Genomic DNA, 23,939 nt, shown 5'->3' with positions numbered 1-23,939 from the left:
CTTAGTAGCTTATTTATTTTTCTTTGAGCCTGTATCAAGAAACTCAGATTTTTATTTCATTTCTAGTGCGAAAAACAAAAATCAACGAAACAAAATCCTCTCAAACGTTTTGTTTTGTATTTTTAATTTTAATTTATTAATGAAGGACAGATTTGTTTTGTTTTATATGGTTCTGACCATAAAACATTTACTATTTATATTTTTTTTATTTTCTTAAAAATTTGAAATCAATTTTTCTCGGTGTTGTAAATGAATACAAAATTTGTTTTTCGCTATAAAATAATTTTAACATATTTTACAAAACCCTAAAAAATCTATGAGCAGGCGAGCACATTAGAGGCATGATGTGTTTATGATCTCTTGGCCATCGTCGTCTAACAACAGTCATTGAAACATGTGCTGAATGAAATAAATAAGAAACATCTCAAAGGACAATAGTAATACTATCAGACTGCCAGGCCACTATAAAAACAAACAAATCCTGCGAGATATACTAAAACCTTGTTTTGAACTAATTAGCACCCTAAGAAATCGGGGATCTTCGGATAGCCTTACGCTTAGGTGGGATTCGAGGTTATGAGGGAATTTTAGGCAACATGGCAGCAAATACAGATGCTAAAAGGAAGCCTCAGGCCAATATATACGCTCAAATTCACTTTTTGGCATAATTTGTAACCTTCTTAAAAACAATTAAAATTTTACAAAACCAGGTGTGAGCCACGCAAAAAGATGTTCCACAAACTAGCCAATGGGGTAATAAAATAAAAATTCTACTCGATAGAATGGAATTAAAAACTTTAATTCCTATATTTATGAGACAAGGTCCAGTTCAATACCAGGAAAATAGCTGACCACCACCAATGGCGATTATGTGTGGCGATTATTGCAGAGACAAAATAATATACTCTAAGCAACTGCCCTGCAATAGTTAGGAGGCTATAGTACGTAGGAAAATTATAAATGATTAACGTAGACCCTGTTCGTTTACCCATATGAAGCATTCTTTGCAATACAAAATAAATTTAAAGTCTTCCATCAATTTCGCAGATATCGACTCAATAGACGAACGTTAAAGTTTTAAAAGGAGCATTTCCTTGGATCCCAATATGAGATATAATCTATGTAAATATATATGTAAAAATATATGTATGAAAATATAATACATAATTTTTGGTAAACTAGGGGCGTAAAAGGAGGTTAAAATATTTTTTTACTCTAAAAATTCCTATTTAGGGGATTTTAGGGTGCTTAAAACAAATCAGAATTGCTTACTAACAATTTATTGACCAACTTTACTTCGCGACCCAGAAGCCCCCTAACGACGGTGTAAACGGTGGCACCGACGTTGGTGAACGGAACACCAGAAACGAAACGGACAACACGACAATGGAGGAAGAATGGAAGTTCGCTCCGTCTAAAAGAAAGAGAGAACTAACCTGCTCTCCCAAGAACGAGCAAGCTGTGACTCTGGAACCATACGCTCCAATATCACCAACGTCACCAGCGACAAAAAAANAAAAAAAAAAAAAAAAAAAAAAAAAAAAAAAAAAAAAAAAAAAAAAAAAAAAAAAAAAAAAAAAAAAAAAAAAAAACTTTACTCAAAGTGTCTTTACTTTTTGTAACTTATGATCTAATCGCATTTAATACGATGGTGAATTCATTTATTTTATCCTAGGCAGAAACCAACTCTACTGAATATAATAATCTAGAAACAAATGCACAACAATTTATAAAACATTTTGGAAAATTATTTTTTCTTAATTTACTAGGGCCGTTGGAAAGAAGGCGGACACCTGTCTAATGTTTTTCGACCTAGTTTCACCAAAAAGATTTGCTGAAATCACACATCCTCTCTCTCTCTCTGTTCTGTTTTTCATAATTTTGCTGTTAAATATTAGTTAGACCAGACAGACAAAATGTTTTATAAACGAAGACATTATTATTATTATTATTATTATTATTATTATTATTATTATTATTATTATTAATTTTTAAGGGCGTTTTAACGTCTAAGGTCATTTCACGCCCTAACATCCAAAAATAAGCTACATCCCTTTTGAGTGCTATAAAGCTCTGCCTCCAAACACTCAATAAACTAATCTATCTTATTACCATCCAAAGCTTTAATGTAACGATTATTCAGAGATCGTGAGATGCGGTCTGGTGTAGATGTCACTCTCAACACGACACACAAGAATGATACAATTACGCAGAAAACAAACACTTTGATCCCTGGAGATGATCTCAATAAAGATCGAAACGTTGGCACGATAAACAAAATGTTTTTCTAAAACCTACGTCCCACCAGACAGCATCTCTCGATTTTCGAATCATCTTTGATTGACTAACGGTCACTAAAAACCACACACTTCAATTTAACCTTTTAAAATCTTAATTTGGAAGGTCAAATGTATGCAAAAATCCTATTTTAAGAAGATTTATAAGTACCTAATTCTCTTCAAGATTTTTCGCCATATTTTCATTTTAATAGAAAATTTTAATTTTTTGTTGTTGTGATGTGATTCTTTAGATTTAAGGATTGTTTTGATATGCTTAACCGAAAAACCAAGTGAAGTAACAAAAGTTTGTTGAAATTAACTCAGAAATAAATCACATATTATAAAGCTTTCTTAGATTGTAACACTTATTCCGTAGATAAATTTTTATATGATCTTAGGAATGAAAAAAATATAATTTATTAACACGTCAATAAATTGGGTGGTAAATTTTTATATTTTATACTAGTTTAGCGGTGCAGTTGTATTGGAAATGTAGACGTTCTTATTTAATGTTACTAAACGTTTTATAAGTAATTATTTGTTATTATTTTAATCTAAAAATTAGTTACTGGCTTTAATTAACCTTTCAGATATATATATATATTCATATTAGAGAAGACAATTAGTTGGAAAAAGATTTTATCGTTATAATTGAATTTATTTCCTATACGTTATGTTATATCAAGCACAAAATTCCCCATTTGTTTCGTGTAACTTACGTAACTTATGAACTCTGATAGCCGATTGTTGAGTCAGAAGTATATTTGTCACAATCTAACATTTGCACTAGAAATCACGATCTGGACGTGTTGGTATATTTCGGCATAAACTTAGTTATTTAAACAAAAGTTTTTTTTTTAACAAGTGGGTTTAAATTTAATTAAAGCCTTATTTGTGAAGGTTTTTTTAATCATTTTTTTTCAGTCCCTCCAAACATTTTGGACGACCAAAGCACTCCATCATCCGTAGCGGTGAGGGAGAACCAGAATGTCTCGCTGACGTGCAAAGCCGACGGTTTGCCCATCCCAAAGCTCTCATGGAGAAGGGAGGACGGCCAACCCATTACCATCGACAGGAAGACCAAAGGTGAACACTTTTTTTATTGCTTTCACCCCCTCAAACCGCCCTTTTTCATTGACCGCACGTTAGTTTAACCTGCGAGTTGATTAGGGAGCCGAGTAAATGTCCATCCTTGCAGACATGAACCCCCTTGTTTGTTTTAATCCGACCATTACCGCCCACCGGTGTTCTGGCCACAGTGGCTCAATCCAATTTCCCACTGGTTTTTTCCTTTTTTTATTCCATTTTCCTACCATCCTGCCTATGTTTTATGTTTTCATTAATTTTTTGTTTCCTTTCCAACTGGCTTCGTTGAATCGCCAAATTATTTTTTCAGTAATGGCTGTATAGAATATTAACGACGATGACAACTCATAAAATTAATTTTAAAGTTAAATTTTCATTAATGATAGAACATAATTTTTTAGAATTTGGTTTTCCCTAGTGTTGTTTCGACCTTTATTGAGATCATCTTTCGGGCCTGAGATTTATAAACATTGTTTAAATTTTACAAATACATGTAGGATGTGAAAAAATGAATTTATACAATGATAGAAAATTTTAGAAAAAAACTGAATTTCTACAATGTTAGAAAATTTTAAATCCAATCAGAATATTTGTACTTACTCAAAGTGTTTGTTTTCCGTGTAGATGTGTCATTCTTGTCTGTCGTGTTTTTTTCACATCCTACATGTACCTGTATAATTTAAACAATGTTCATAAATCCCAGGCCCTAAAGATGATCTCAATGAAGATCGAAACGATGGCACGATAAAGAAAAACCGAGGGTTCTAAAACCTACGTCACACCAGACCACATCTCACGTTCTGCGAATAATCATTAACTAACGGTCACTAAACATCACACATTTTTAAAATGACAATAACAATTAAAAATGATTGTATTATTTTTAAATGAAAAACCTGTAAGTTTAGCAGAATAATTATCTAATATTCCTTGGAAAGATACAAACCACAATATTTTCTTAAATTTATTAACTTTTCGTATGGTTTTTTTTAAAACCTTTTCCATTTTTGCCTGTTTCTTGCCTTGACCTTAAATTCAATTTTTAATTCATGAAATTATTGTTTCGAATGTAAAGTGTACTCAATTTATTTAAAATTGAATTGCTTATTGAATGCAACGTTTTATGAGCATTAGCACACTTTTAATAAAATTTCATCGTTTATCATTGCCAAATGTATGTATAAAAATGTACTGAACACCATTTTTTGCCTAAAAATGTACATTCTATGTTTAAACCTTACTGTTTAAAACAACATTTGAAATTATTGAAATTATAACAAGGCAAATTTTTAATACCCTTTCTTATTTTTGTAATAGTTTTATTCAATTATTTTTATTTTTGTTTGATTGCAGTTAATATCCAAGAAGGAGAACAACTTAATCTAACTCGTATAACAAGAAACGAGATGGGGGCGTATTTATGCATTGCTTCAAATAGTGTGCCTCCTTCTGTCAGCAAAAGGATAATTCTTGATGTCGAATGTAAGTGGGGACTATTTTCTTTAATCAATAATAAACAATTATCCGGAAATTATTTAAAATAAACTAATTTAGATTAGTTGGGAAATGGTTGTGCTTTTCTTAAACGAGGTTAGTTATAAAAAGAATTAATATTCTAAACTAAAAAATAGCCTATTTGTATTTTGATTGGACAAAAAGTCTTGAGTAGTTTTACAAGTGCAGTTTACAAGTTTTGAAAGGGGAAATCTACTGACGGGTCCAAAACCGACAAGGGTACGGGAGCTGGGGCTTTGGGATACACCGAACTGACGGTAAAACTAGGTAAGTGTGTTTCCAGTCTGAATTCATAGCGATTGAATAATGTGCCAGAGAAATAAAAAGGCTAGGAAGATAGCCATTTTCTCTGACAGCTAGGCATCACTCAGGGCCTTAGCCTCATACAAGGCGAAAGCAGAGAGTGTTTGGAACTGCATGAAGGTCCTGACGGAAGTCAATGACACTAATAACCTGACCATGATAGAGGCAACGAAAATGTTGACATTTTGGCCAAAAAGGGAGCCAATATGGACTCTCTGGGCCCAGAATCCTACTGCGACCTAGCAGCCTGCACAAAAGAGGATACATCTTAAAATGGATCCTTAATGAGTCCAAAACCTGGTGGTTCTGATAGTACTTCTGTTAATTGCAAAACTTGCCTTTTGAAAAGCGATTACTTATTTAATTGCAAAAATATAAAAGCAAATACATTTTTTTGGGATTAACATAAAGTACATTATTGCAGATGTCTTGCTAACATCCATATTTTGGATGGCCCTCCAGGTCTTGGATTGTAAAGGATCAAATGAGGGGGGTACAGTTTTCAGGTTGTTTTTATAAATATAAAAATGAAACTAATATTATTTATAAATTTTTTTTGCAGTTTTCGCACAGGTTGGGAATCACTGCATTAGAGTATAAAAAAATAAAAATCTTTATTTCGTGAATACTAGCAAATGCCACTGTTAACCACACGAAACCACATCAATAACCCTATTTGCTTTAATTGGCTCCTTCAATGTACGTTTAACTTTTAAGTGTTAAAATATCCTGAGTTATTTTTTATTTTCTGTGTTTTTCCTGAAATTTGAATTTCGATAAAGAAAATATATTTAATTTTAATATCTAAATATTGAAATTATATTTATTCATTGTTGATGGAAATAGGTTAGTAAATTATTTTATTTTGTATCACTGCAATACCTCACAAATGTAACTTATTATTCTTGGTTTTTAAAAGGTTAATTATTCAAATATTGTACTTTTAAATATTTTTCAACAAATTAATAGGTTTTAAATTTTGACTATGTTAAATTCTAATAATACAGTATACAAAAAATAAAAAAATAAATAGTGTGTACAGATAATGTTTTTTCTTTGTGTTTATAAATTGTTAAATTTCTACGCTATCCATGTTATTACTTGTCAGGAAATCTTATAGGATATAAAAAGTTTATTGAATTTTTGCTCTCCTTTAAAATGAAAAGGGATGAATATCAAAACCCTCCCCTCTAGTCAGGCTGACGAGTGGAAGCTAATTTAAAAGTTTTTGTTCTACTAGCTGCCAGTCGCAGGTGGCGCGTTACTTCTAAAACAATGCTTGTCCCACTCAGACGAAGCCAAACAAAGTCATTTGAGGTTAAAAAAAATTAAGCTCAGCCCCTTGGTTTTCCAAGAAAAGAGAGATATTAAATTTTTAAAACGGTCTGTCGTAAAATAAACTGATTTATTGGTAGGCAATTTGTGGTAGCTGACTTCAAAGTCGCCGTCTCGATAAATCTCCCTTTTTATTGGCCGGCCTTCCATTGGTGAAATTAATATATAAAATCCTCATACAATTTAAAAAAAGAAAAAACTGTAATGGGTCATTTTGTTGTAACGCTTTCTCATAAGAGAGAATCTCTTGAAAAATATAAATATACGTATAAAAAAAATTTAAAATTAATTTTTGAATTGTTTAATTTACATATAAATATAACAAAATATACTTTTTCACTATTTCAGTCCACAAACATTTTCTTCTATAGTGAGCCATAGTTATCAACTATAAAAGGAACAAATAATTATAATTGAAATAAATTGAAAAAAACATTTTACACACCATTAAATACTGGTTTCAACAGTTCCAAACTTGTGTCTAAAATATAGTTTAGATAAATTTCAAATCGTTTAGTTATCAATTTCATCAATTTTCAATGGTTAATATGGTTTGTACGTCTACTTCTGATTTTTTTATGTTTAAGTTTTTAGTCATCACCAACCCTCTTCTTTCTTTCTTATTCAAACTACTGGTATCAACTAATAACTCGCTAATGTTGTGTCCTTCTTTTACAACTACTAAACAAGAATTTTAAAAACAAAAAATGCCATCCTCATCTGAATACTGCTTTTTTTCTGTCTCTCGTTTTCATCCAGCATCATTTGATTATGATCAATCAAATTAGGACGGAAACCGACTATCTCTTTTCTTTATGTATCTCTCATCTTTATGCTTATCTTATCATATGTATCTCAAGGCAACTTCAAAAGTAGATAAAATAATACAAATATTGTGCATTGTTTTCTCAGAGGTATTTTAACAATCTTTTTGAGTCCACAGCTGTATATTTTTCTTCTTAATTTATATCAATTACTTTTTGCTTTTAACAAACAAATCGTTAATTTTTTTAATCCTTGTATTACATTTTTTACCGTTTTGATTTTATCACTTTCCATATTATTATCTTTTATGAATAGAACACCAGATTTTTTGATAAGTTAGTAAAAATAATCTTTCCCAATTGTCCCAGCGTCATAGTTACAAGCTTAAGTAATTTACAACTTCCTGCCAAAAGATGTAAAGATTTTCATTATCATTGCAAAAATAATGAAGTTATTTTCTACAAGTTTCTACTTTTGCTGTTCCGTTCTCCATTTTATGCCTAACACATTCTCTCTCGTATAGTTTTCTCCAGGTTGTAACCTCTTGGTGGCTTTTAAATATATTTAAAATCATTTCTAATTCTACTTCAATCGAATTCAATACTTTAGTAGATTAGGTTTTTTGTCTCCAATTGCTGGTTATGTTTTATTAAAAAAATATTCAAACTACTGGTATAACTAATAACTCGCTAATGTTGTGTCCTTCTTTTACAACTTCTAAACAAGAATTTTTAAAGCAAAAAATGCCATCCTCATCTGAATACTTTTTATGTAACTGTTGATTTAATGTTATAGTGTGGCTCTGCATTCGTACCCGGCTTACCTACAAATGGGCTTTTTTTCAAAAACTCCGGCACCCCGAGGCTTCATATAACCTCGTAGTTCAAATTCCCTCGTAAAAAATGTTATAGTGATTTCTATAACCTCCTACTTCCATAATGGATATTGTATACTGGCAATTGTTTTAATGCCTAGCAATTCCGTATATAACCTTAAATCATCTAGTAGCACATACCGTACAATTTTATCACTGTATAAAGCCATATTTGTAGAAAGATATTCATAATAATAATCATTTTAATTCCATTCCCCACAATTACGACGTAAACGACTGAAAAGAATATGGATGAGAGACCTCTTAAATGATTCATAACATTTTATTAATTTAAAGCTGCTGCCAATCTTTATAACACCCGTAATGCAATCATAAATCGAAAACCAATTTCCTGGTTGTATGTAATACACGTACAGTTTTAGATAAAAATAATGGAAGTAAAAAAATATCATATTAAGTACATTACGTTCAAGTACAAAACCCACATTGAAAGGCTTGCTTTCTAGTGTTCTGGGTTTAAATTTTATTATTTTCCATTACAATTAAGTGCATTTGGTTAAAGTAAAGAGCGTTAAGCTCGAGTAAGTCTGAATGTCGGAGGGTTTACCAAACCGAAAAAAAAAACCATTCATGTTCAAACGGTTTTACTATCTTCTAAATGATAACGACTTCCGTTCTCATGAATACAAAATCTGGTTAGTAACAAATAGGTTCTATGCGGATTTGTATTATGGTGCTTTTCCCAGTCTTACGCGATTTTAAAGCCTCTTAAAACAAAAGTACTAAAAGGAAGGTAAATAACAGTGAAATTTAAATTATAAATGGTGTAAAAACGTTTAAAGAGTATGATTCTAAATAATACTTATTAAATATAAAAATATTAAATTTGAAGATAACCTGTAAGGATTATTATTATTTTTTTACGAGGATTTCCAAAAGCTGAGGGTATATCAACCCTCGGGGTGCCGGTTTAAAAAAAAAAAGCCCATTTGTAAGTATGTCGGGTTCGAATGCAGCGTCGGGTTCGAATGCAGGGCCGCTGCATTCGAACCCGGGACCTTTACCTTACCGTGATGAGGGCCGTGTCAACGCCTAAACCGTTGCGACCACCGACGCTCCTAATGATTTTAAATGTTATTATTTTAATAACAATTCATTCAGAGTTAATAAAGTGTTCATTTTTAGTTTCACCGATGATTTGGGTACCAAACCAACTGGTGGGCGCCCCGGCAGGGACTGACGTGACGATAGAATGCAACACAGAAGCCTATCCAAAAGCGATAAGCTATTGGGTCTATGAGGGGATCATGCTTCTTCCGACCAAAAAGTACATATCCAACATTCAAGAGAATTCGTACAGGACGTACATGAAGCTCACCGTGCGCAACATAACATCCAAGGATTTCGGGAGCTACAGGTGCATATCGAAGAACTCCCTTGGGGAAACCGAGGGCTCAATCAGACTCTACGGTGAGCACCTTTTGTTTTTCCCGTATTATTTCACTCTCTTGCGTTGAAACAGCGGTGAGCGGGGGAAAAAGGGGAGAAATTGAATGAGATGTGTTTAATTTTCAGAGATCCCATTGCCTTCGGAAGCGCCGAGGACGACGGAAATGGGCAGCAGAGCAGGGAAAGACGGTAAGCATTTGCATTGCTAATGTCCACTCCACTCCACTCCACCCGCTAGAACCCAATGTATTTTAATCGCCAGTCATTGCCTTTCATTTGTACACTGTTCCACCTCCTATCCCATTACGCATAGTTACTGATGAATAAATTAACGGTTAAGATTTTCATTTAACTTAGTTAATTTTCCACACAGTACTATACTTTATAAATATAACAATTTATATGGTATACAGGGTGTCTTTTTCACATGGTCTGATGAATTTCATTTGAACGAATGACGCTATAAAAACATAAAAAATACGTGTTTAATATTTTTTTTCTAATTTCAAATTTTTAGCTTTTTTTGAAAAAAATTATACAGGGTACCTCAGGCCGAGTTCAACTTCAAAATTTCAAATACGACCCCATACATCGACACATAATTAAAAAAAAATTTTTACGCTCAAAACAATCGTGCCATTAAACAACCCTCACCAAAATTGGCAAAAACAGTGCTGCAATTGGAGAGGGCAAAACTCAGAGGAGTGGTGGGACTACTAACCGGTCACTGGTATTTGAGAAAACATCTACACAACATGGGTATATACAGCGATGATCCCATCTGCAGATTATGTAATGAGGAGGAGGACACAGCCACTCATATCATCTTCGAATGCGAAGCAACAGCTCAATGGAGGTTTAACATAACGTACGAAAAAGACTCAGGGAACCAAATTGCAGCAATAACACTCAATGACCTGATACTTCTGAGAAGAAGGATTGAGTCTATTGACTAAACTAGGGAACTGGGAAGGTACAATAAGCCAGAAGGCTGCAGTGCCTGGGGAATACAAGCCCCGCTTCCCTTCCACCATACCATACCATACCACCGTGCCATTGGATTTTAAATTGGTCAAAAATAACAAAGTTGTGGCAGGCAGTGTGAGGAAACGTATTTCGTTTGTTTCGTTGTTAATTTCACTCGTATGTTTCTTACCTAAAGTCAACATTAATTGCCTTTATTGTTTATATTCTGTCATTGTTTGTCAAGCTCGCATTATGAAAGCAAATCTTAATTCATGGAAGTAAATAAATTTTACAATAGTATCTGGTCTTTACATCCAGTATTCCATTCAAAATCATGAACCGAAGAGCAATTTTTCCGATCAAAGGTGAGTTGATATGTACGACTGCATTATTGATAGTAGTGGTATTGCGGGTCGTGCAGTCGATTGTACTCACAAAAATTTCCTGATCGCAATATGAGGAGATACGGATCGGTTGTTGTCCAATCACCATGAAATCAAGTAAGTTCGACGAGTTTTTTTATATTTTACTGTATGTTCACGAAAATTCGAATTTCTCGCTTCGAAATGTTGGAAGGGTTTTAGGTTTTTCAAAAAATAACATCAAAAATGTTACAATTTTAAGCCGTATAGCTCTCATATTGTCTAGGGACTTCGGGACTTTCATTATGACAAGCGTTTAGCGTTCTTTGTGCAAAGGTCGATTTGGGAGGCTGAAGAAAACGTTCGTCAATACAACCTATGGACTGATGAATCCAAGTTCACCTATAATGGCATACTAAACCGTTGGAATTTTCAACGTGGGCAAAGGAAAATTTGAGAATTTCGTAATCTTGTCGTCATAAGATGGTTCACAGGATAAACTTTTGGTGTGGACTTCTCGGAAGTACATTAATTGGGCCTTATTTCTACGAAGATAATTTATATGGTGCTTTGTTCTTCAATTTGTTGAGGGAGGTTTTACCAACATTATTAGATGATGTTCTTCTGCAACAAAAACAAAGAATGATCTCCAGCTTGATGGATGCCCCGCACACAATTCTTTGCAGGCGAGACGTTATTTGAATTGTTACTTCCGGGATAGCTGGAAAGGACCTCATGGCTCTTGGCTGGCCTCCTCAGTACCTGATTTAACTCCACTTGATTATTTTCTTTGGGGCCATTTAAAACGCAGTGTCTACGCCAATCATAACCCAACAACCGCAGTTGAAGGACTGCGGCAATGGATAGAAATTAATGTCAATCCATGTCCCCTGACTAAAAATAGACTAAAAAATATTAAACACTTTTTTTATAACATCATTGGTACAAGAGAAATTCAACCTTCTTCTAAAAAGGGCACCCTGTATAAATGTCAGAATTGATTTAAATTACGTATGACAATTTATTATTACTACATAAATAAATAATTAAAACTATAAATAGTAATTTTTTCTTCATACATTGTAATTTTTATAAAAGACATTTTTGAATTTTTCAGCAGAATCTCCTAATTTTATTTGTCTTCAATAACTTTTTTTCACTCACTTTGAAAGGCCTTTATATTTTAAAAAAATCACCACTTCACGAGAAACTCAAAAATTCACGGATTTGTTATAGTGATATTGAAATTTTCCTTGAGATCTCGATAATTTCAATTTATAGTGTAAATGGTTGTTGTTCTTTAAAGTTAGGTTAAAAATAATGAACACAAATATTGATATAAAATTTTTTCTTTTTTGAAACCGTTTCAAATTCTAGCACAGATAGAACATACTTAGTTTTAGAAAAAATAGGCACCATAAACATAAAAGGCCTTTTATAAAAACTCACACGATATATTAATTGTGAAAATACATGCAATTTGGCAAAGCACTTCAGTATTCTATTGTCTAGTTCGTTCCCATAAATAACTTTTATCTATTAATGTGGTGACTGCGAAAAACGAGTGATTCCGACCTGTACTTGCAACACTGGCCGTTCTGGGTTCGAATCCCGGCACAGTTCATAGAATTTTAATTGCTAATAATAAGAAAAAGGCATTGTAAAGTAGTATGACCTCTTAGAACGAGTAAGTCAATATTAAACTTTTCTGTATAACAGAAATTACTTTGATTTTTATTTATTAATAATTTTTATTGTAATAAATATTACTTTTCACTCTAATTTGATAGGTAGGTTAACCTTATAATGTATTGACTTCTTTTGACAGGCCTGTTCAGTTGCACAACTTATCAAAATTTTTTTAAATGAACAAAATTCAAATTATTTTTATTTGACAATTTTTTATTAATGAAAAACTTGCCTTCGCAATTATTACTAATTAACACTATACTTTTTAAAAGGATAGTTCCTAGTCACAGTAAGTTGTTTTGCAACGATCCGGATTTCGAGCCTTTTAGCTCATCATCAGCTGATGTGTCTTTCAACCTGATGATGAGCAAAAAGGTTCGAAATCCGGATGGTTGCAAAACAACTTACTGTGAGTAGGAACTATCCTTTTAAAAAGTATTGAACACCACACTCACTCCATCATTTATCATTTCAATTAACACTATTATTCAACATTTATTGATAGTTTACTCACAGATTTGATAACAAATTGTACAAATCGGTCAAAAAACATTATTCTTCTTTACACGAAAAATGTTTTTAATTTTATGTCGAATAAATCAACGTAACATCATAAGTGCAGCATTTTTGTATGAATTTAATATACTAGGTACTGGGGGAAAAGGTCGAAACAATATTTACTTTTGGACAGATACCTTCAAGAAAAGCAATAACCTGTAACATGTTAAAACTGGTAAAAGTGGAATAATTAATAAAAACGAAAAGAATCGACAAAAGTAAGGAAAACTGGAAAGAAAATGTTTTTGTCCGAATTCATAAATGTGTTCTTCACTAATACTATCCTCTTCAACTAGCTGTAATGTAATTCCAGCAATTTAAACTTCGAAAGCGTACTCGATATGAATTCGGCTCTGGCCCGGGGCGACACGTATTGCTCGTGATAGCGGCACTTCATCATTTGGATTCGAGTTCTCTAAACATGAAAATGACATCAATAACTATGAAAAGGGTCCTTCAATAATTTCATTATTACAAAATAAATATTCAACGTATCTAATTAATACAGGTGTGTCATAAATAGAACTTATATACACATAAAATAGTCACAAATATTTCACCCAAAACATATGACACCACTAGAATAGCACCAAACTTTATTCCCTGAAGATGATCCGAATAAAGGTCGACACGTCGGCAAACCAATAAAAATTGTGTTTTTCTAAACTAGCTCATTCTTTACCGCTCCTCATTAATCCAACAAATTATTTTAATTACTATTAAACAAAATATATAATGTAATGTATTATTATTTAACATAAATTAATTATTCTTTCTATGTAAGGTATTGGTTGAGATAAAAAAGTCAGTATCACGAGCGGGATTCGAACCCACGACCTTCGGCTAAATACGCCGCTACTCTACCACTTGAGCTATCGTGACTTCGATTCTCTCGAACACAACTCTCCATCTCAACCTACCACCGTTCAAATTTTCCCTCTTTTTGCCATTTTCAAAAGTCGTGTAATCGGGTTGGATTCTCAGCGACTTATGAAGTGGCTGCGTGGAGCTATTTCGTGAAGTGATACTTCTTTTACTTTTTAAATCAATTTACGTTTTCGCGGTCAATTGACCACGTTACTTCTTTCAATCAATCAATTATTCTTTCTATGTAAAATGGCAAAAAGAGGGAAAATTCGAACGTTTGTAAGTTGAGATGGAGGGTGTCCGAGAGGATCGAAATCACGATAGCTTAATTAGTTGAGTAGCGGCGTATTTAGCCGAAGATCGTGGGTTCGAATCCCTCTAGTGACCTTGAATTTTTTTTATCTCAACCAAGACCTTACATAGAAAGGATAATTAATTGATTGAAAGAACTAACTTGGTCAATTACCCACGAAAACGTAAATGGATTTAACATAAGTCTAAATCCATAAAGTAAATAGTTATTCAGGTGTTATTGAAAAAAATATACTGAATCTAAAACAAAAAACATTTTTAAAAAATGATGTACGACTAAATTATGTTACGGAAGTATTTTGTGGTCAACATCATTCGGAATGCTCCCAAACCTTTCAACCCCTTCTCAGACGCACCAGTCCGTGATGTCCAAAGTCCTTGAAAGACTCTTTTTAAAATTTTTAATAACCATCCTCGATTAACATACAATTACTCCTTCTAGTTAGTACAGAGAACATAGCTTGGGATTGTCCTCTAGTCTTTGGGTAAGGTGTGGTCATATATTCCTTTATGAGGTAAAACAATTAAAATATATAGATATTTTCTACAATATCCTTATAAACTATTCCGATTAGTAGTAAATTGTTCAATAAGCTGATAAAAAATTTAATTACATGATTAATTAGCATGATCAATGATAGCATAGACATTTTTGAGACTAGTTAGCGAATTGATAACCCGTTGTCAGCAGTTTGATCATCATTGATCATCTCTAGGTCCATTAGATGGACCATCGCCTGGAAAGAGATGGCCTGAAAGAATGCACATTTCATAGAGTTAGTAAAGCAGACGTTTGATTCTTTTCATATTTGAATAGGTTTTTTTTCGAAACGGTTAAGAGTAAAGACAGCTAATTACTTAGATAGACAGCTTTTCATTTTTTCATTTATCAAAACTAACTTAAAATAAAATGTACGTTCTTGCTAAATGGTTTTTGATAGCAAACGGACTTTTTAAAATCATGTGTCATTTTGCCTTGCAGTATCTGAGCTTAATCAACATTAATGTTCTAAGTGGCATATTATTTTTATTTTTTCAATCTTTTCTAAACATCTATTTTTTTTTAAATTTCCATTTCCTTAAATTAAAAGTTGATCAAAATGTTACGCTTACCTGATCTTTAATACAGTCGCCTGAGGCGGCTTCTTTCAAGATATCATAAATCAGTTGCGTTTACCTTTTAGTGTTTAAACGGAATTTCGGCCATCTTACCTTCCAGAGTTCCAATCTGTCAGAGAGTATTTTTCCTCTTTTGATGCAGTCTTCTAAGGAAAAAACATTCAGCAATTTCTTTTAAAAAAAAATTTTTTTTGTAACTTTTCAGATAGGTTGATAACTCTTAATGAAATCGCAATTTAATAATGACAATTATAATTTAAATTGTGTATAGTCTTATGCGAGTTCATTAGACAAAAAATATTATTGTATCTTCCATGCGATCGAACAGCCCTTACTCAACTGTAGATAAATATAGGGTTGTGGTCAGAAAAACAAAAAGTGATGTACTAACGCCGAGCTTTCGTCTATGTATTTGGCCTTCTTCAGGGTTAAGGTATTGGTAGAAATGAAAAAGTTTGTGTCACGAGCGGGATTGGAATACACGATCTTCGGCTAAATACGCTCTACCACTTGAACTTTCGTGACTTCAGAAGTGACAATAACTTTTCCATTTCAACTAATACCTTACATAAAGATTAATTAATTGAAAGAAGTTATTTGGTCAATCGGACTACGAAATATAAAGGATTTAAAATTAATAATTTACATTCGCATTGACAAATCACAAATTCTTGACATCATATAGTATGTAGTCAAAATTTAAAAAAGTTGTCACATGTTAAATGAAAAAAACAACAACTCCATCTTCACTGCTATTTTAACTATAGACATAAATACGCAACTTAACTCTAATAATAAATACTAAAATACATTTAACAGGTATCATATGATATGACTAGAATATATTATATGTTATACTAGTTAGTTCTAGTTATTATGGCTAGAAAATGATTGACGTTTTTCCTTTGTGGGAGGTTACACATACTGCCACAACGGATACACCTCTTTAAGTACTATTGTGTGGTATTTATTGACCGTTAATTAATGATTATTTGGAGATCGTGAGATGCGGTCTGGTGTGATGTAGATTTAGAAAAACTTTTTCTTTATCCTGCCAACGTTTCGATCTTTATTGACATCATCTTCAGGTCCTGAGATTTATAAACATAGTATGAATTTTACAAATACATGTGGGATGTGAAAAAATAAATTTCTACAATGCTAGAAAATGTTAGTTAAAGTAATGAATTTATACAATGATAGACAATTTTACATTTAAAAAAGAGAATGAATTTATACAATGGTAGAAAATTTTAGACTTTAACAATCCAAAAATATTATACACAGAACAAAACAAACATAAACGTAACTTTTTAGAAATAGTTTACATCAACAGAGATAAACACAGCATCAATTACAGAACGGACACATGTAAACTCAGTCTCAGATTGGCTAATATCACTAATCAAATTCAATATCAATAACATTCATATAACACACAAAACATATAATACAACATATAAATCAATCATTACATTTCACACATCAAACATTTCTACATAATATAATTCTTCAACAATTTGGCTTTCCTTTCACTAATTATCCCAGTCTATATAATTCTGAAAGGATAATCAGGCCGAACCATTAACCATTTTTTACCATTGTCGGCTCTTTTCACCTCAAAGAAGCCGACTCCTCATAGCAAATGTATTTCCCTACTTCCTTCCTCACGCCTTCAAAATCAAACATACATCAACAAAAAACATTAATATCTCACTAACACTCTCGACGCGACACACAACAGTGACACATCTACACAGAAAACACACACAGTGAGCACAAATGCTCTGATTAAACCTAAAATGTCTATATTGTGTACATCATTGTATACATTTGTTTTTTCACATCTTACATTTATTTGTATAATTTAAACAATGTTTATAAACCTCAGGCCCTGAAGATGATCCCAATAAAAATAGAAACGTTGGCACGATAAAGAAAATGTTTTTCTAAACCTACGTCCACACCAGACCGCAACTCACGATCTCCAAATAATCATTAAATGCTAATGTTCCATCACAGCCTGTTGTTACTAAATAAATAAATATATAAATAACTTTTATTTTTACTACTTGTTTTTAATTTATTATTTTATTTTGTACTAATATGTATTGTTTAAATTTCAGGAGGGTGGGGTTTTTCTTTTTTGACCACCACCCTAATCCACAAGACTATTAATTAAAAAATATTATTCTTCCAAAAATAAAATAAATGCTCGAACAGATTTTTTTACAAGACTATATATGGTAAAGCGGTGATAATTTTATTGGAAATAGAACTCTGCGAAGCTCATCAATTAATCCTTTTGCAGTTACGATTTTATTTAACGTTACGGAATTTAAACTTGTGGTCTTAAATAGATCCTCATAATTATTTGAAAACGCCGTTTTATTAAAATTTATTGCTTTGGAATATTTTTCCTATTTTTTTTTAAATTTTGCATCAAATGTATTAATTTTTTCTTTATTATGATTTTTTTAACTGTTCGGGAATGTTTGTAAGGTTACTGTATGTATTGTACTGTATTGTATCATGTACCTTTGAAATGTTTTGAGATTTTTGTCGAGTTACTTTGTTTGTTTTTTAAAGGACGATGTTTAACTTTGTAGTATACTTCTTCTACTACGCATGCCATATGCGAAGTTTTCTTTTGAACCGGCCAGGTTTTTGATCCGTTTATATTTTTACATAGAAATCCTTCAGATTTCGCCGATACACATCCTTTTTTGTTAATAATAAAGGACAGAGTCAAAACTGCATTCTTTTTCATGTTCTGGAGTCTCGTCTTGGCTAATTAAAGGGATGTCTACCACATGGATTTGTCCCTTATGAATTTTTATTGTTTTAGATTCTCATTTATGTTGTAATTTTGAATTTTCCCGGTTCTGATAACTTGGATTTTCATATCTTCAAGAGTGAGTGGGTTTATTCCAGTAATAACTTTTGGAATTAAATTCGAAAGTTAGGTTGAAGTGGGAAGTTGGTGTCGAAGTCACGATAACTCAAGTGGTAGAGCAGCGCCTATTTAGCCAAAGGCGTGGGTTCGAATCCCGCTAGTGGCACTAATTTTTTCATTTGAACCAATACCTTACATAAAGTTTGATGATGATTTCAATTGTTTTCTCTTTGAAACGGACGCTATAACTCAGGTGAAAATGGCAGCTTCTTTCATACTTAAAATTAGTAATAATTTCTGCTTACACTCACGATATTTTTATAGCGTTGTTTCGTAGTTTTCTACGCATTTTCAGAAAATCTGAGTCCAAATCTGACTTGTCCGTTGGAAAAAATTTAATTAATTTTTGTGTTCTGTTTGTGAAAATTAATTCAATCATAGTTGTCGGTTTCGCCGTCGTACTTGTCGGTTAAATTGGTCCCAAATTACTGGTAACAACTAACCAACTAACCATCCCTGCAGCTTCATAGAGCCTGAATAAGGGTGAATATGTTTATCTCGTATGTAGACCTAGGTCGACAAAAGGCCAGGAGAACTTTTAGTGCGAAGCCATGTTTCTCTGAAACGCGAAAGAACCATTCCTCTAATTATGTTATGACCCTGACACTGTCATAGTCACTAAAACGCCTGAACGGGGCTATTGAAAAAGCTTTAAGAATAATATCAAATGAAATCCACCAAGGAAAAAGTTTAATTGAATGCGATCTTTTGGCGTAGCAGAATGGGAGGGCATAATGCTATTTTTCGTGCGAATGAGATTAATTCTTATACAATTAATTATTATACAAAGTAAACAAATGAAGTAAAAAAAAGCATTTTTTACTGTTTATTTTGTCTACAATAGGTCCTAATTAACTGTAACTAATGTACAAAGGTAATGGATGTAATTTTAAACCAAATACGTTGATGGTGCATTAAATTTGTCCATTATTATTCTTAAATTTATTCTTAAATAATTTATATGGAAAAGAATAAATTATGGAGGAAATTATATAATAATCGAGGAAATGAAAGAAACTGAATGATCCAAATATGATTGCTTATGGTAACTTCTTAAGACGCTTTTAAATCAGACCAATGTGTTTTTTGAAAATTTGTGTTGTATGATCGTTCCGATTCTGAAATCTAACAATATACAGATTAAAGAACTTATTGGAAATAAAACGATTGAAAAATTTAAAATCTACTATTATCTTATTTTTGTAGAATCATGAAAACGCGAATTCATGCAGTGCTAATAGTCTTACAGCAATTTTGTTGTATTGACCACTTTATGTTATAAAAATGAAGGGTAGAACATTAATAACTGCGGTTTGTAAAAAAAAAGCAATATAGTTAATAACAATGTGGAAGAATGGAAAAGGTAAAGAGGCAGGAACGGAATTGGCAGTGATTGTAGTTTGTAGTGGAATAGCTTTATTCGCCGCTGAGGATGACAGTGCTCCTTTTGTGGGCCGGCCCTCCAGGAATTGGAGCCGTCAGTTTGGTGGAAAATTGCTGACAAGCAAATCTCTCTCACTCGCCACCCACTCGGACGTAGTGCCAAATTCAACAAACAATCCTTCCGTACTGACCGACGAAAGAATTCACCTATTATCTTTCATTCCAGCTTTCCTAAATGAACATGTTTTAAAAATGTGTTATTTTTTTCTTAATTTAAGGTTATGACAAAACAAAGTGAGTCGTTTAAATACGAGACATAGATTTTTAAGTTTCAATAATTTAACTGTATTTTATTATTTTTAAAAAATATTAATAAATATGATAGTTTAGTATAAATAAATGTAATATTCATTTATTTGATTATTCTTACTTTTTAATGTGTTGATTATAATTCATAACACAATGTGTGAATTCTTTTGTGAAAAAATGGGAAAAATTATATTGGGTTATTTTAGGAATTTTTACACAATGACAAATTTTTTTTGGTTTAAAAATGTATACACTTCCTATAGTATTGAAACTGATGTATTCTCTCCAAATCTTTTCCTGTGAAGATTCTTAAGATGGAAAAAATCTAGGATACGTTAGTAAATCAAGTTCACTGCTTCACAAAGAAACAAGTTTAACGGTGCCCGGGCAAAGCTGTGTTACTCGTAACGTTTGTAATGTCTGCTATGCTGTCTGTAGCATAATTAAGGGACAATTATTACATCAAGGTTAATTATAGCAATTCCTCAGGACTTCCACTCGCCAAGTGGAAAAGCCCGGGGCGTTTGAAATGCAAAGCGTAGGCCATTGCGAAAGCTCTAGAGTTTACCTACTGAATAATAACGTTACAGATTGGATCACTTTGTACCAGGTGTAATACTCCAATTGGTTGGCAATACGTACGGCTTTGGACTTGGACCATACCGACCTCGACTTAACCGTACCGAGCCCTACTGAATATTCTGTACACTTGAGACTGGTCCGCATTTCAAATAATTCCAATTAATTATTCTTTTTATCTTAGATTTTTGGCTGAGATGAATAGCGGTGAATGTGTTGTACTCGTCATTATTATGGTTCAATTAATGATCAATTACCCTCGTCGGTTGATCGACCCAGTGCGGGTTGAACCGATTATCTGAATTGTTGAACGTTCATGGCCCTTTGTGTGAGATAGGTAGCCTAATTTTGGCTTTCTATCGATTTCCTAATATTAATATTATTGTAACACCACACCGTTAATGAAGATGAACTAAAAATGAGCTTTAGTTAAATGTGGTTTCATTATCTAAACAAAAAACGTCAAGGGGCAAACATAATAATTGCAGTTTGTCTTATCTTAAAGAAATCCAAAATAAAATAAAGAACGATAAATTAGCGTACTTTAAGCTTTTTCATTGTGTAAACAGTAGAGACGGGCTTATTATATTATTATTTGAGAGGCGCAATATACTGAATATATTGGAAATTTACTGCATTTGCATAAAATTGATTTGCTATTGTGTATTAATTTAAGTTGTTTTGTTCTGGATTTTTTACGTTAATTAAAGAAAAACTATTATACTTCTGACTGATTAGTGTACAAGCGAGCAATGGTTTCTTTGATATTAATCGCAAATAATTTTATTGATGAAAATTTTTATAATAATAAAAAAGTCCATTTTTAAATGGAAGAATTCGGGGGTAGTAGGCTGGACGTGAGGAAAGGTTTTTGCTTAGGCGTTCTCTAGCGAATCACTGTTCTTTACACATTTTATTCCACAATAAAAGATTTCAGTGTTTGACTGCGGGGTCCCAAATTGTCCGTAGGAAGCGACGTAGAAGGGCCGGGAGAGAGTACGAGTATAACTATATAAGAGGTAGGAGAACTGTATTACACCGCCATATGTAATCCCATCACGCTTCAGACACCCTACAGGCCGCACCTCACGTTCGCTAACCGCTAAATTTTATTACACCCCTTAGCCTTAACTCGTTTTTATGGTGTTGCAGCTATAAATGAGATAGAACAAGTTGGAACGGAGGTGGTGACCGACCGTTAACTCATTTTAACGCTTCCCTGATACCAGTTCCATTAATGCTCTGAAATGAATTGCCTCTAACTGAATAAGAACTGGCCTCCTATTTACCCCGATAGGCCTTAACTTTTCATTTTGCAAGACGTTAAATTTTTATAGTCGTAGGAAGGTAAGTTAAACCCTATCGTTCTTTAATAAACGTCTTCATAAAACGTGGTCGAAATGCTGGCCAGAAATTCCAAACAATTTATTTAAAAGACATATATTATTCACAATATATACGAATATTTCACATTCGTATATAAATTACATTTTTAATTAAACATAATATTTTAAATTATCAAGAAAATTAATACAGAGTGACAGGAGTTACACTGGGCGAGTTTAAAACAAAAGTTTGTTTAATAAAAGTGATCTTACGTAGCTCACGATAAATTATATAATAAAAATCAGGGATAAGGCAAATTTGAAAGATGACACATTTCATTCGTCAACCTTTTGATAAATATATCCTCTTCGTAAGGATATTTAAACTGCTTAATTTAAACGGTTAATAAATATAAACAACAAGCTTAAAACTAATTACAGGAAAACTGTCTACAAAACGATGTTTAATTTTTTCCATATTTTGGTTATTTACCACGTTTAAAATACTGCACGGTTTTATTATTTTTTAGAAGAATTTTGTCAACTAATAACTATATTTCCGATTAAAATAAAAATGAATTAAAAAACCCTGGCCACATGATTTTTGCACAAAAAATGGCCAATTTTAAAAATGCATATTTTCTCAGCCTTGTAAGTCACAGAACTGAGCTAGATATTATTTGTTAGAAAATTTTACGCTGAACAAAACAACGTTGTCTAAAAAAAGTGAACTTATGTAGCTCACAATAAATTATATAATATAAAAATCAGGGATAAGGCAAATTTGGAAGAAATATATTCTCTTCATCAGAATTTTGAAACTAGTTTTTATTAATTTAAATTGTTATTAAATATAAACAACAATCTTAAATTGTATTATAGGAAAATGCGTTTATTTTATTTTTTTAGAAAAGTTTTCCAAATAATAACTATACCACTTTGGAAATACATATTTTATCAGCCTGTAAGTCACAGAATTAAGCTAGGTATCATTTGTTCGAAAATTTTACGCTGAATAAAAAAAAAGTTGAAGTTATGTAGCTCACAATAAAATTTATAATAAAACAAATCAGAGATAAGGTAAATTTGAAAGATGACACAATCATTCGTCAAGCTTTTGAGAATTATATCTTCTTCATCAGAATTTTGAAACTATTTTTTAATTATTTAAACGGTTAATAAATATAAACAACAAGCTTAAATTAGATTACAGGAAAATGTGTTTATTTTATTTCTTTAGGAAAAGTTTTTCCAAATAATAACTATACATCAATGTATGAGTTTTGCACCAAAAATGGCTAACTTTGGAAATTTTTTCACTTTTTACGAAAACATCGAATTATGCTGTGAAGCCAGAGATTTGTCCTGGAGCGACGCCCTTTACCAATCAATAGGAAATTTTAATAAGCTTTCGATTGGTCACTTTCCACATTGCCCGATTTCTCAACCCTTTTCGAGTTATTGTGAAACGTGTATTTATACGTGAAAATCTCATGAAAAAACCAAACTCTCTCTCCTCCGATCTTCCGTGCATAAATGTATAGTTTCTATACTTTATTCGAAGCCAAACTGCCACAACACCTGTTGGGAAGGAAAATTGAATTTTCGTGATGAGGTGAACAAGCCGTTATCGATATCAGAAGCATTACGCATCAAAAAGTTCAAAGTAAGAAAAAGTAAGGCTCGTCGCTTCCCTGTTCATTTTTTTAAAACGTCCTTTGAAAACAGGACGGATCAAAATTTATGCATTCTTGAAAACCAGGTGGTCGGTTTTTTCACGGGCTGGTTAGATATGTAAAATTACTTTCTAGTGAATAATCCAATATCATTAGTTTTTAAGGGATAAAACCTCCCGGCATGAATAAAAGGCAACTGCTCATAAAAGGTACTGCTCTCAGTCTCATTCAAACGAGTTATTCATTTACAAAAAAATATGTTTGATTAGCT

General features: G+C 32.3%; 1 protein-coding gene across 4 annotated transcripts in view; it reads left to right on the top strand.

The window, feature by feature from the left end:
• Positions 1-23,939, top strand: part of LOC106668570 (lachesin-like) — a 134,584-nt gene that overhangs the window by 99,108 nt on the left and 11,537 nt on the right. For all 4 annotated transcript variants that reach the window (XM_024226851.1, XM_024226850.1, XM_024226853.1 and 1 more), the window contains exons 4-7: positions 3,204-3,365; positions 4,719-4,847; positions 9,304-9,588; positions 9,694-9,756. In XM_024226851.1, coding sequence (XP_024082619.1) covers positions 3,204-3,365; positions 4,719-4,847; positions 9,304-9,588; positions 9,694-9,756 — 639 coding nt within the window. The remainder of the gene's footprint in view (positions 1-3,203; positions 3,366-4,718; positions 4,848-9,303; positions 9,589-9,693; positions 9,757-23,939) is intronic.

Source organism: Cimex lectularius, unplaced genomic scaffold (genome assembly GCF_000648675.2).
Source record: "Cimex lectularius strain Harlan isolate CLEC.00 unplaced genomic scaffold, Clec_2.1 scaffold7, whole genome shotgun sequence".
Lineage (NCBI taxonomy): Eukaryota > Metazoa > Arthropoda > Insecta > Hemiptera > Cimicidae > Cimex > Cimex lectularius.
Note: the sequence above shows the minus strand (reverse complement) of the source record. Positions and strands in the feature narration are given on the sequence as shown.